Here is a 13576-nt window from a genome sequence, read left to right as displayed (position 1 = left end):
GTTTTTTTCTAAATGGGAACATTTCAGATATCTGGAGGTGATGGCATCCTGTATACAAAATGATGACAAAAGGGGCTGTGCTGCTCACTGAACTGCAGATGTAATCACCAGATTTCATTGCACAGTTCAGGATCAGTTCCTAGGTGAGGGTCAGAGAGTTCAGCCAAATACCTTATAGCCATGAAAAACAGTTACTAAATAGTGGTCATTTTCCCATCCCTGTTCATTCCCCTGTATGCATGGACTATGACCCTGCCACTGACATTGTCCCAGTCATGTCTAGTCACTTTAATATCTATAAAATGAAAAGTACCAAAGAAAGATTATCCAAAGTCCCGAAATAGATTTTTTTTATTATTAGAATTATTCCTGAACTCTACATTTTAGACAAACTCAAGGGGAGTCAGAGGAGGTGTGCTGAAACTTTGGGGCTGCTCGATGGCACTAGCAGGGTTATGTATTTGCTTGACTGCCTCTGTGCACCCCTCAGTTATGTCAGTCCTTATGTGTCCTTATGTGTCTGATATAATATATTATATGATTGATACAATTTTCTTGAAAGATCTCTTGTACCAAACCATGATGCAAAATAGTTGGTAGCTGGCTTACCAAATTTGTGTGGCTTGAACTATCTATAAGCAACTTAATCAGACATTCAATTTTCTACATTTCTAATGGATTCAATGAGAGGAAGAACAAAAAAGGATATAGCTATTTTTTCTAATAGCAAATTAGACTCCTGTTCTGAATATTAAAGATACATATTTTCAAATTCTGTCTTGAACTGGAACAATTGATTTTCTGCAAACTTGTCGTTGTTCAGAGGGAAAATGGTTTTTGTTTTCTAAATCACTAACAGGACAAGAGCAAAATTCATGTTAGGTTATTCTGTTACCGGATGGAGAAAACTCTGTCTGAAACCAGTTGTTTTCACTGAAGGTAACCTAATAATTTCTTGTGGTACACCCTATGTTTTGATAGGGCCAATCTGCTTGCAGGCTGCACATTTCGTGCACCTTAAAGACCAGACTGTTCCTAAGCATACAGTCATCTTCATGATGGCTCTGGAAGTAGCAAGACCAGGCTTCTTAAAAGGTCTCAGCTCTCCTAGAGGCATAAACAAGATCTGAGTTTTTGAAGAATCAGCCAATGTTCCCATGGGAGCTGTGTACAGCTGAACCACAAAATTCAGTTCTAAACATAAAATCAGATGGTGACACTGGTACAAATGGCTCCTTTCACATGTAGCAAATCAAGGGTGGGTGGGGTAAATCTGTTCTTAGCCATCATAGTCTGTGCTTGCCTAACTTTGTCATAAATAAACATTATGCTATTCTCCATCCCTGTCTTCTTAGGGGTATGATATATCTCTGTCTTTCAGTAAAGTATGTGTATGTAGATCAGATAAAAGAGTAGCACTCACTCCTGCTGTGAGTAGGAGTTAAAGAGCTGTTGTACTTATGCATGGGAAAATAGAGAGGATCAGAGACAGGTGAGCTTTCTGGAAAGTCATGGCAGCAGTTTGGGCACCTTTGTGGGCCAGATTGGTTTCCAATAAAAGTTACTGAAGAAGCACCCACAAACTAAAACAAACAAAATTCCCTCTTATCATGGCTGGGGATTTAGAAGTTAGACCCAGGAGAAGTCAGAATGAGTGAACCTGGGGAATAAAACACTCTTTACAAGGTGATTTAACAATAAGGCTGCAATGATTTCAGTTTAATGAGTTGGCAGCAGTGCCAGTTATGAATGTTCACATGCTTCCTCTTCCTGTGGAGGCTGTGCTGTGAACTTAATCAGACGATTGCTCCAGATACGAAAATCACTGCCAACGCCAAATGTTTGTTTTTTAAGCTGGCTAAGTTCCCTGATATAGTTCACAGTATGGTCCCACAAATAATTGATCTGGCATAACAAAGGGGAAGCTGTACTGAGGGATCAAGGTGGGCATGAGGCAGTACAGAGAAACGGGTATTTACTAGTTTCTCTGCCAAGAGCTTTGATTCATAAAACCATACTCTCAGTTGGAGATAGAGGTTTGCTGCAGCCCAGCAGTGAGAGAGCGATAGAGTATGTGCTGCCAGATGTTCCTGTTTTAGAGAAAGTAGAGCATTTTGGTCTTCTCATGCAACTCTCAGTTCATTCCTGGTGATCACGAACATTTTATTTTTTCCTCAAATAACCCAAGCAAGACAGTGATCAAGAAGGGAGAGAGCGTTTTCTGAGAGATTTTAGTTACAAAATACAACCTTGTGGTGAACTTCTGTTTTTAGTTAAACAACTACTGAAGAATCAAAATGCTTCTCCAAACTTAATTATCCAATAATAATTACCATAGCAACCAGTTCCTTACATGGTAAATGCTGAAAACACTCTTTAAGAAGCACAAGTTTACTTTCCCAGTTTTTCAAAACAGGCAAGAAATATTCTAATCTGTTGCTAAAGCCCTGAGAATGTCTAGCTGGACATTACATTGAAAACCATTTCTTTACTTACATGTGTTTTGGTGACAACAGCCCCAACGCTGCTCTGTTTCTATGCAGCAGAACAAAATTGCCTGCTAAAGAGGTTAATAAAAAGTTTATTTCTGCTAAACATTCTAGAGTGTTTTTCTGAATTTGACGTAGTAACACACAAGTTCATTGTCCTTCTGGATTTCAGAATAATTTCTAAACTTTACCAGCTTTCTCTCTTCTGCCTCCACTGTGCTTTCCACGTGAATATATGCTGTTGTTGTCTCAACTTCGTGATGAAGATAGCCCGTGTCAGTTACAATCTTTTAGGGTCATCTATCAATCTGCATATTCCCAATCCATCTGGTTTGTTGAATGTTCACAAATATTCACTTTTCCTCAGGTTATGTGTTCTTGGAAGTGCTAAACTCAGTCAATCACTATACACTCCATAAACGTCTGTTAATGGCTGGCCTTATGGCTCTAAATTCCCTGATGGACAACTGCATATTTCAAAAAAGAAAATTGGGATAAAACTAAAACACAGCTCAGTTATGATTTTTGAATTTTGAAAATTCTGGCATTTGCTAAACCTTCTTTAGCTTGCTTTCAGTCACTCATAAACTCACAGGATTCTGTGTAAACTCCTAATGAAGGCCAACTCAATTAGGTATTCTTAACAGCAGAAATGCCTAAAATTTCTTGTTATGCTTATCCCAGTATCTCACTTGTACCCATCTGAATTTCCTTTTTCCTGAACTAGATTCAACTCTGCCTTGAACACTGTCTGTGGGTGATTACCTACCACTTCACAACAGACTTAAGAGTTACTTTACCATCTTTTCAATGAATTTTCCTTGTCCTGTTCTCTTGCATTACTATACTGTACCTGATTTGATTATAACTTCTTGATGAGCCATGTCCTGTGCCTTTGAATTGTTTCTTTGAGACCAGGGGTTCCCAAATCAACTTAAAATGTTTTCTTGGTTTCAGCTCTCTTGGCAAAGCCCTTTTTATATGAGTGGCAGATAAAAGTGAAATTATTTCAATCAATGTATTCTTTCAAATTTAAACTAAACTTATTTGTCTGACTTGCATCCTCTCCTTTCATATCCTTTGGTTTTTGCTAGTTTTCGTATTGATTTTGAAAAGGGTTCTGAGGTGCATGTATGGAGGACACTTTATAAATGACAATTTATTTGACTAATGGTTTCTATGTGAATTAAGTTCTTAATCACCTCCTACAAGAAAATAAGAGCAGAGTTTTGGAGTAAGAATTGTAATGGCTGCTTCTTCCTGGGCCACTCACTTCAAAAAGGACATCGAGGCACTGGAGCATGTCCAAAGGAGAATGGTAAACAGGTGAAGGGTCTGGAAAACATGTCCTGTTAGGGGTGGCTGAGAGAACAGGGGTGGTTTCACCTGGAGGAGACTCGGGGGTACCTCACTGATTTCTACAACTACATGAGGGGAGGTTTTAGTGAGGTGGGTGTCAGTCTCTTCTGTCATGTCTCAAGTGAAAGGACAAAAGGAAATGGCCTTAAATTGTGCCAGGATTAGATATTAGAAATGAAATTCTCTTTGAGAGAGTAGTCAGGTATGGGAATAAGTTGACCAGGGAGGTGGTGGAGTCTGGAAGTGTTCAAGAGGCATCTGGATGTGGCACCTGGGGATATCAGTTAGGGCTGATTATGCTGTTGCTGGGTTGATGCTTGGACAAGATTATCTTGAAGGTCTCTTCCAACCTTGATGACTCTGGGATTCTGGGATTCTACTACTTCAGTGATCTTGTCAAGTAATTTCCTTTAGCTCTGTTCATCCTATTTTGTAATTACAAGTAACTGCAGGTTCAGCAGGGACAGTGATGTTCCTGTTACAGGTATTCCCAAGCAGTACGGTGAAGGGTACCTTCTTTGCATTTTTTAAATATTCAAGAAGCAGACCTCCTCAGAGCCATATTTAACATCAAAATATATCACTCATGGCTTTTTAAGATCACTTGCTGTGTCTACTATGGTTCATTATTTAAGTGCTGTGGAAGGTACAAATAGCCTTATAAATGTTGTGAAAATATTTTCTTTTTTCACATTATGCCTCAGCTTCCCTACTGTGTGAACACTGATTACTTTCAGGCCAGTCAAAAACATAATGCAGCTCTGTACATCTTCTAAAACAGAGTCCTGATAGGTTGTAGAAAATTCTCCAAGACTTCTGGAACCCCAATAAGCTCTAGGAAAAAGGAGCAGCAATGAGAGACTTAAGTCTTATATGTCTGGTTTATTCTTTTATTAACAAGAGCCCCAGATTAGTATGCCTTGCAAGTCACATTGCTTTACTCTTTGGAATGGTTTCAATCAGACTACCATGTGTAAGAAAAGCTGGCTCTGCCTCTGCATAAGCTGTTGTTTTACCTGTAACATGCTTTCCATTATTCCCTCTCTCCAAATCAAATTATGTACTCATGAAATCTAATTGAAGGCCAAATTCTAGTGCACTTACTCTGAGATCTGCTGAAGTGAGTGGAACAAATCCTGAACATTAAGAGAGATGGGTGACTGAACTGGGCTTTTCTTTTTTTTCACCCTGTACTCTAACTTTCCCACTATGTGCGAACATACGGTCCAGGTCAAATTTAAAAGTCAGTGAAAAAGGCATGAAAAGTTGACTCCTCCAACCTCCCACAGCTGCTTTCAGTTGTCCTGATGAACAATGCAGTTCTGTACTAGTCTCAATCTCATGTCAGCTCATCATACACCTCTTAGTAGCCTGCACCAGAAAGGAGTTATCTCATAGATAAATTACTGCCTTCTCTGATTTATCTTGGAGCAAAGGCAGACAGTGTCTGGGGGAAGCTGGCTGGTCCAGGGCAACATGTCTCCAGTAAAACAGGATATGGTAGATAACAGGAAAAAAACGGTAAGTGCAAAGGGAGAATAGCGATACATGCAGAGTGATTAAAGAGTCTCAAATTCCTCTCTTTTAAAAAGTAAAAGTAAGGTGTTATGTTTTAAGTCAGTATAGTCAGAAATAGTGACAAGCAAATTAATTGGAAATGATTAGTCACTGTTTACAAACATGATGCTGCACTCAAAGAAATGATAAAGCTGTGAATTAAAGCAAACAAAAGGAAACATTTTTATCACAAAGGGCCTAATTAGATTGTAAAAAATCCTTATTATTGAGTGACATAGGATCCAAATGTACTATTAACTTGAGAAAGGCATCAGGAAAAGTTGTGCAGGTGCATTGAGTATCCCACCTCCAGCTCAGAGGATCCTGGAAGCCAGGGAGATTCAAGGATCGTGCTAATCATGTCCTACTTCTCACAAGCCTTGTCTAGACGTCTACTGCTGGAAAAGGTTAAACAAAATTTCATCTGGAGCCAGGATATGCATTATTATTTAATCATGGCATATAAACTGAGAATTAATTCCCTGTACTGTAATAGAACAATACTTCATATTCATAAATACGGGAACATATAAAGCCAAAATTCCTGCCAGATGCTTTTGGTCTGATATCAGATCTCACTTTCAAACCCTCATGACTATGGGGAGTGAGACCTGCAGATCGGAGTCAAAACATCCCAATGAGATTAAGGAGTCTTCTATTAGGACAAACAACACTTGGATTTTAGGAAGATTGATTATTAGATAATAGTAAGAAAATACAATGTCTAGCCCGCGGTGTTCTGCAACCACAGATTGCTGGAGTGTTCAATACTGGTTTGACAAAGCATCACTGAATGTTCGCTGTACTTATGTACATATTAACTACTGCTTTATCCTTCTACTCCTCCCTGAGCACTCTCTGTTTTCCACTACCAGAGAGAGTATCCTGAATGATGAACACTTGATCTGTTTGGTGTGGCTGTTCTGGTGTTGTTATGATCCTGTAGGTATCACCCATAGCTATCAGAGTCTTTGAAATAGCAATCAATAACAAGGATGAGATATTGAATAAAAGTACTGAGGCTAAAGAACTTTGTACTGTCTCTGTGCAGTCAAATACTGCCAGTTTCTTACTCACTTTCCCAAACAATCCTCACTTCAATGGCGTTGATGCGCCCTGCCTTACAAACATGCAGAGCACAAAGAGAGGTCAATGACAAACAAATAAGCAACTGAAATTTACACTCTCCAAGGATCCACTCCCATTTGGCTCTCTAGAGTTCATATGGAAAAGGAAGAAGCCATGACGCAGTTTCTACAAGGAAAACCAGTTCAGCCCTTACGTAGATTTCAGCAAAGAAAAAGTCTGTGTACACAGGCACTGGTTGTGCAAGAATTTGGTTGTCCTTTCAGCTTCCCCTGTTGAATGGTTCAGAATTCAGATTGTGCAAATTTGTGCTTTGGCATCAACTGAAAATAAATTTATTTAATTTGATCAACAATAATACAATAACTATTATCACTGATATTAGTTCTTAGCTAACTGACATTCTTTGTTTTTCTTAATATGGCTTGCTTCCCAAACTAAAGCCATGGAGCAAATCACAAAGTTGCTCTTGCAGAAAAGGCAGTACAAAAACAATTTGTTAATTATGTTTGTAATCATTCCTGGCTAGAGCTCTGTGAGTCAGTTTTTGGAAATATAATTTGTGGTTCAACCAGAGTTTAATGCCCCCAAATACTGCATATCTCATCCTCAAGGCAGAGAAAATTTACAAATTTGATGTCTCTACTTAAGATCCAAGACTTTCTTTCATGCAAAGTTTCCTAACTGCTATTTTTGCAGCCTACAAAGCTGTCATTGTCTCTCTTTCTTTTTTTAGACAGATATTTTTGCTTCTCCTGTCTAATCAAATCCTATTTGTTGTTCATTGCAGATAGCAGCTCAGGCAGTGTTATTTATGTGTATGAACACTGCAGGAATCTTCATTAGCTACCTATCAGACAGGGCACAACGTCAAGCCTTCCTGGAGACCAGAAGATGCGTGGAAGCCAGACTGAGACTAGAAACAGAAAACCAGCGACAGGTATGGTCACCAGAAAAAAAATTCCTATTTTTGTATTAACTGGTATTGATAATTGGACAAGACCAGGCTTTTCCAGCCTTGACTGCAGTGTGATACCACCTGATTTGTGGAGGTTAAGTGAGTTTTATGCTGTTGCTGCACTGGTGTGTATTGAGTTGATATGATATCTAAAAGATTTCCCCTGGGAAACAGAATGAATAGAGTGGCTGTTCATCATCCTTTCCCACACAAGAGCCCATCAAATGAAACAGCAACTGGCAGGTGCTTAAAAATGGTTCTTTACACAAGAGGGGTTAAGCTGGGGAACTTCATGTTTCAGAGTGTTGTAGATATTAAAACTTGTATTAGTCAAGTGAAAAATGTTCCAGAATCATCTGAACACAATCCTGTGCCACGTGCTCTGGGATGGCTCTGCCTGAGCAGGGATGCTGGAGCAGATGACCCACTGTGGTCCCTTCCAACCTGCAAGATTCTGTGAGTCTGTGAAAACTAAGCAAGTTAATGGAAGTGAACACTCTCTAGACAGAGGAAATACCAAAGCATCACTTCAGGCTCATGGATGGATTTTTTTGTATCTAGGAGGCCACCACAGCAAAGTATCACTGTTCTGTTTCTCTGTTCTTAAACTCTTGAAAAATCAGCTTTTGGCCACTGTGTACATTAGCACACTGGGTTAGGGGAACTTTTGATTGAATAGGTATAGTTGATCCTAGATGATCATCTTTTCCAATCCAAAATAAGAACTATCAAATAAAGAGAAATTTGCTGCTTATTATTTTGCACCAAGGGAGCAGCATCTGTATCATATATGTTACACTGCTGTATCATCCTCAGATGAATTTAGCCTTTCATTTTGCCCTGCTGCATAAATATGTATATTACTTCTCAAATTTATTTAATTTGCCCCCTGCAAGTCATGCTCTTATGCAGAGTTCTAGGAAGATGTCATGTTCTAGACTTCATTGACTAATGACTCAGTATGCATGACTGTGTTGAGTAATGCCAGGTATCTCTGCCACGACATCTCTGCAGCCGTTGCTGACTGAAAAGATTTTGAGGGATATTATCTAGGATGCTCTGTTCTCTTTTTAACTGCAGGATCATATTTTCATGCCTTTTGGGGATTTTGGGGTGTTTAGTTTTTTCCCTTTTTCTTTTTGTCTAATCTTTCATAAACTATTATTTTGTAAGCTTTACTTTCACCATAGTTTTCTTGAGGTCATTGTAAAAAACTTTATAAAACACTGACAAAAGATTCCCTTGCTCCATATTATTACAAGGTTTTCCCATTAGAATTATTTTATCCTCTCATGTAAAATGAAGCTTGTACAAAGACAAATATTTTGAGAAATTAAATTTTGCTGAACTTGTATTTTCTATTAGGAAAATAAAAACAGATTTTTTCCATTTGGGTGGGCAGGTTATTTTTTGTTGGTTTTTTTTTTGAGAGTGGGGAAGTAGTGGTTGGATCTGAAATATTTGTTTTCATTAAGTCAGGTTGACCTGTGCATTTTATCTTGGCCCAGTGCCTTGCAAGTCTTCAGGGCTGTGCTGTTCCCTGAGGGCAGAACTTCCTGGAGTGTTACCTCACTGCAGCTGAGATTCATCTATAACCAAACAAAGTAGTGTGTCACAGGCATCATATGACTGAAAATGCATAAGGGAATATGTCCTTGAGCCAAGGAAAATGCCCACAGGAGAAAAATACAGACAACAGGACACCAAATGAAAGATCTCTTCTAAAACTTAATTTAATAATAAACTAACTCAAAAATTTGGAAAATACCACTTTGAAATATCTCTGATTAATTATCTTGGAACTTTGAAATTGTGTTATTATGCATACCTACATATATAAATATGTTTAATAAATTTTTCAGCTTTTCATTTGTATATGGAACAACAACATTAAAAAAATATTCCAATATTGGAACACCTTGAGGAATGGAGATCTTCTTTCCCTCAGCATTCTATTTTTTCCCCTTGCTTCTGAAGTAGCATCTCATTTAAGCAATGTTTAAACATATCTGCTTTAAGAAGACTGACAAGGTCACATTTCAGGCGACCACTTTTTTTAGCACTTAATCAGCACACATGCACCAATTCAGTGACTGCTAGCATTTTTCTGTCTTGAAGATAAACATTTCATGACACATGGAATCTGTAGTTCACATGAATGTAAAAAATCTTACTACATGTTAAAGTATATCACATTTTAAAAAGTAAGGATTAAATCTTGATAAAGTTTACTAAATTAATTCTATGACTTTCTACAAAATAGCTATAATATATGAAAGGGAGAAAAAAGGTGGAAAATGAGTATGCAGGACAATCGAAGAAATGTAGCTTCTGAAAATTTGAAAAATATGGTTGAGGAACTAAAAATGTGCAGAGAAAATAAAGTAATAATTATTTGTGTAATTCTTCCAGACAATAATTTCAGGAATTCAAAATTTTGTTCCGCTTCAATTTATTTCCCCTTCACTTCCCAAAAACTGTCTAAACTAGAGGTTTGTTATAGCAGGGTCAAGTTTTTTGTTGCTTTCAGCGGTGGTACTGCTACTTTTTATAGTAGTGGATTAATTAATTTAAATCTCTTGAGGCTCCTTTCATCTCCACACATCTTCTGCTTCTTCAAGTGAAAGTAATAGAAAATTAAAGTGTATTGACATGTCATATGTATGGTATGTCATATGAAATGTGACAGCTTGCCAGAAAGGTCCTGTAAGGTCTGTTTTTGTCTTTACTTTGTTTAAATCAGAAGACCAGTAAAATTAAAGTAAGAACATGAATTTTAACTCATGAGTTTTAACTCATGAAACAACACGAGTTTTAACCTACAACAAGGAGTGGTATGCTTGTCCATAAGCAATTGCAGAATGAGGCTCCAAGTTTATACAATCATGGAAGCTATATAAATGCTTCAGATATACTTCTATTGATTACTGTGTATTGTTAAAAATAAGAAATCAAGTTTCTGCTCTCTCAAAATGATCCTTCCAATTTCTTAATATCCCTTAGATTTATAATCTCTAATCCTCTGTCATTCTAATAATGATAAATGCTACTGCTATCATTATGCAGTATTGTGCAATGCCTAAAAGAGCCAGTTGTGGAAAGTCACACAAGTGTGAGCCAAACATATTATAATCTGTGTTTTAGAGATAAACAAGAGGTACCATTAGAAATGTGGAGCTGTACAAGGAAACAGTGATATTGCTAAGGAAGGATCTCTTGTTTTCAGAGGTTTTTAAGGACCCTTTAATGAGTATTTGTGGATTTTCTGGAATACAAATATAAACTTTGTATTAAGTCAGCTCCTGCTGCAGGGATAATCGAGATTTTTCTGTATTTCCAGATACATTTCATATATATGAGCTGATATTTTTTCAGTGAAAGCAGTTTCACTCACTCACTTGCAACCATTGCATAAAGAGCAATGAAAATAGGAGGTGAAACCACCAAAATCCCACTAGGGATGAAAAAACATTTTTGTTGTTCTTCTGTTATGAATTAGATGTGGGGGTTTAAATAAGTTCCTGCCTTTTGCCCAGGCTTCTGGCAGCAGGCAGTAGCTTTATTGAGGTGGCCAGCACCCCAAAACCCACTCTTGTTTGCAAGTTCTTTAATAATGGCTGATTTAGTCTATTAGAGAATGAATTATTTATTTAATAGACACAAAATTAACAGACATAAGACTTAAAACAGACATTACTACACAGGAATAAGACAAAAAGAGACAACTAGTATTACACGCAGGGTTAAAGGTACCATCAATTTTAGAGCTAGTGAAGGAATAACTTAGGATCCGATGTTTCGTACCATCCAATTCATGATGGAGCACACATCGAAATCCTTTCCCTCAATTTCCAGGAAAGTAACCACAGAATTGCATCCAAACTTTGGAAAGAAGTCTCACATGCTTCTCAGGGTGTATGTAGGAGACTTCTGCCTCCGTGATAATTCATAGTACTTTCATAGTGTAAAGCAGGCCTTTTGGTCACCTATGTTTGTTTTCTTTTATCTCTTCCCACATCTGCTCTCCATACCAAGACGCTGATTCTTGGTTAGGCTGGCAGACCTTTTGGCACCAGGGGATGATACCTGCTGGGCCTTTGGCCCACCTGGGTTATCTCTCCTATTTGCACTGGCCCCCTGAGGTGTGGAGACAGGGGATATGCCCTGCCACATCTTCATGTTACTCTGACCTGAAATTTGGGCAGTTAGATGTCATAATGTGTTTTCCAGATGTCATTATTTTCCAGCAGTGTCTCCCTTTTGTGGGTTTTCAGGATTCAAGAATTCCTTGCGCTATTTCATTTTGGCTGTGAAGTTTTCCAGTTTAACACTCAAAGCCATTTTGTCATTCAGAAATGTCTGGGCCTGTGGTGTCTGAAAATCTGAATTAGCTCCATAGACTCATTTTCCACAGAAAATATCTTCAGGTGCAAGTTCAGCTTTTACACCAGTTGCAAATCTTTCAGTTACTGCACAGGAAGGAAGAGAAGGAAGTGCAGACCTGGATAATGCAAAAGGCTTTACGGAGCCTGGCTGGTCCAGGGTAACCTGACTCCAGTTTTGAAGTGACTCAGTTTCCAGTGTCCGTTTCCAGAAGTCTATATACAATAAAGCTCCTACATCTTTTTTCTTTCTGCCTCCCTCATCCCCATTTACTCTCAACAAGACTTGTAGAGAAAATTTTCAGAAGTATTTCAGAAAGAGAGGACTTTCAGTTGTATTTTCAGATCATCAAGGATCTGATTTTTTTCTACTGTTATCCTTTTGATTTTAAGCACCTGGGGTAGTTAAAAGTACATATTAGCATTTTCAATTACAATGAATTTCCTAATTCTAATTACTCTATTATGAAAATGAACAGTAGTGTAGCTACAAAGGAGAATTACTCCTGCAGTCATTGTTAATTATGTTTATGCACTTACCTATATGGTATTATCTGTGTGACACCAATTGGAAATCCCACCACCCTGTGAAACTGAGGGAACATCTGTGTCTACTTATTTGCCAATTTCCATTAAAAAATTAGAACTTTTGTGAAAATCTAAAACATTTCAGAGCTTGGCATAGTTAACAGAGACTCCACTGTTGATGAGTACCAGAAAGACTTTATCATCAAAAGATGAAAATATCAGAGAAGCAAGCTGCAGGAGGCAGCACAGACAAATGTGTTGCAAAAACAGCCTCAGTTTAGCAGTTATTGATAAAATAATCAATTTAAATAGTTTCTAATTAATCGTAGTTAGTGGCCTGTTCTTAAGAGATGTATTTATACCAGCCAACCAAATATGGCCACCACAAAATGTCCTCAATTTTGTTTTCAAAACATTGCAATTATAAATAAAAAACAAACATGAGGCTCTCTGTTTTCATAAATCTATTTTATTCCAACAGTATCATAGCTTTACACTACCTGTTTGAAATTTTAATTTAATATTTTCATTTTATGTCTACGTGTTTCAAAAATATTGACAAGCAGTGTTATGCTTTGTTAATGACCAAAGACACTATATTTGTTTTTACTTTGATTTTGTTGTAAGGACACAGCAGGTAATTCTGCTTTCATCTTATCTGGGCCATGAAAATAGATAGTCTGACTCACTTTCTTAATTAGCTACTGAAAACCCTTCAAAACCAATGAGTATGTGATTTCCCTCATTGTGAAAATGCTGTGAAATTGCCCTAATGAAGAGTAGAAACCTGAACTAAATTTCTTTTTCATTTCTATTTCTCAGGATACAAAATCCCTAAGTTTTAAATGAATGACATATTAAATCCAGACACACATTAAAATTATGACTTTATGAAGAATTGCATTCAATAGATACGTCAGGTGTCCTAACTTGCTCTTTCTCCAATCTTTATTTGAAATTTTTTAACATTTTAAATCCTGAAATGCTATAATTTAATTATAAAGAGTCTCTCAGATAATTTTGTCATGCTGCCTTTTCCTGCACCACACATACATATGCCAAATTATACATATCTGAAAAAAATTATTATGTAGGGAAGTCAGGAATACTGTTGGGCAATAAAAGTTGTGCAGGAATATTTGACTAGCTGAAGCTAAAAATGGAGTCTTAAAAGGACTAGACAGGGAAAATCACAAAAGTTAAATAAGTAAAGTTAT

General features: G+C 37.4%; 1 protein-coding gene across 1 annotated transcript in view; it reads left to right on the top strand.

The window, feature by feature from the left end:
- The window catches only part of ADCY8 (adenylate cyclase 8), a 120244-nt gene that overhangs the window by 23180 nt on the left and 83488 nt on the right, over positions 1-13576 (top strand). Inside the window, exon 2 of the mRNA XM_010404772.4 lies at positions 7282-7431. Within this exon, the coding sequence (XP_010403074.1) occupies positions 7282-7431 (150 nt within the window). The remainder of the gene's footprint in view (positions 1-7281; positions 7432-13576) is intronic.

The sequence above is a fragment of the Corvus cornix genome, chromosome 2 (assembly GCF_000738735.6).
Source record: "Corvus cornix cornix isolate S_Up_H32 chromosome 2, ASM73873v5, whole genome shotgun sequence".
NCBI classification, from domain to species: domain Eukaryota; kingdom Metazoa; phylum Chordata; class Aves; order Passeriformes; family Corvidae; genus Corvus; species Corvus cornix.
The sequence above is the reverse complement of the archived record's forward strand: the minus strand, read 5'-3'. Positions and strand labels throughout refer to the sequence as shown.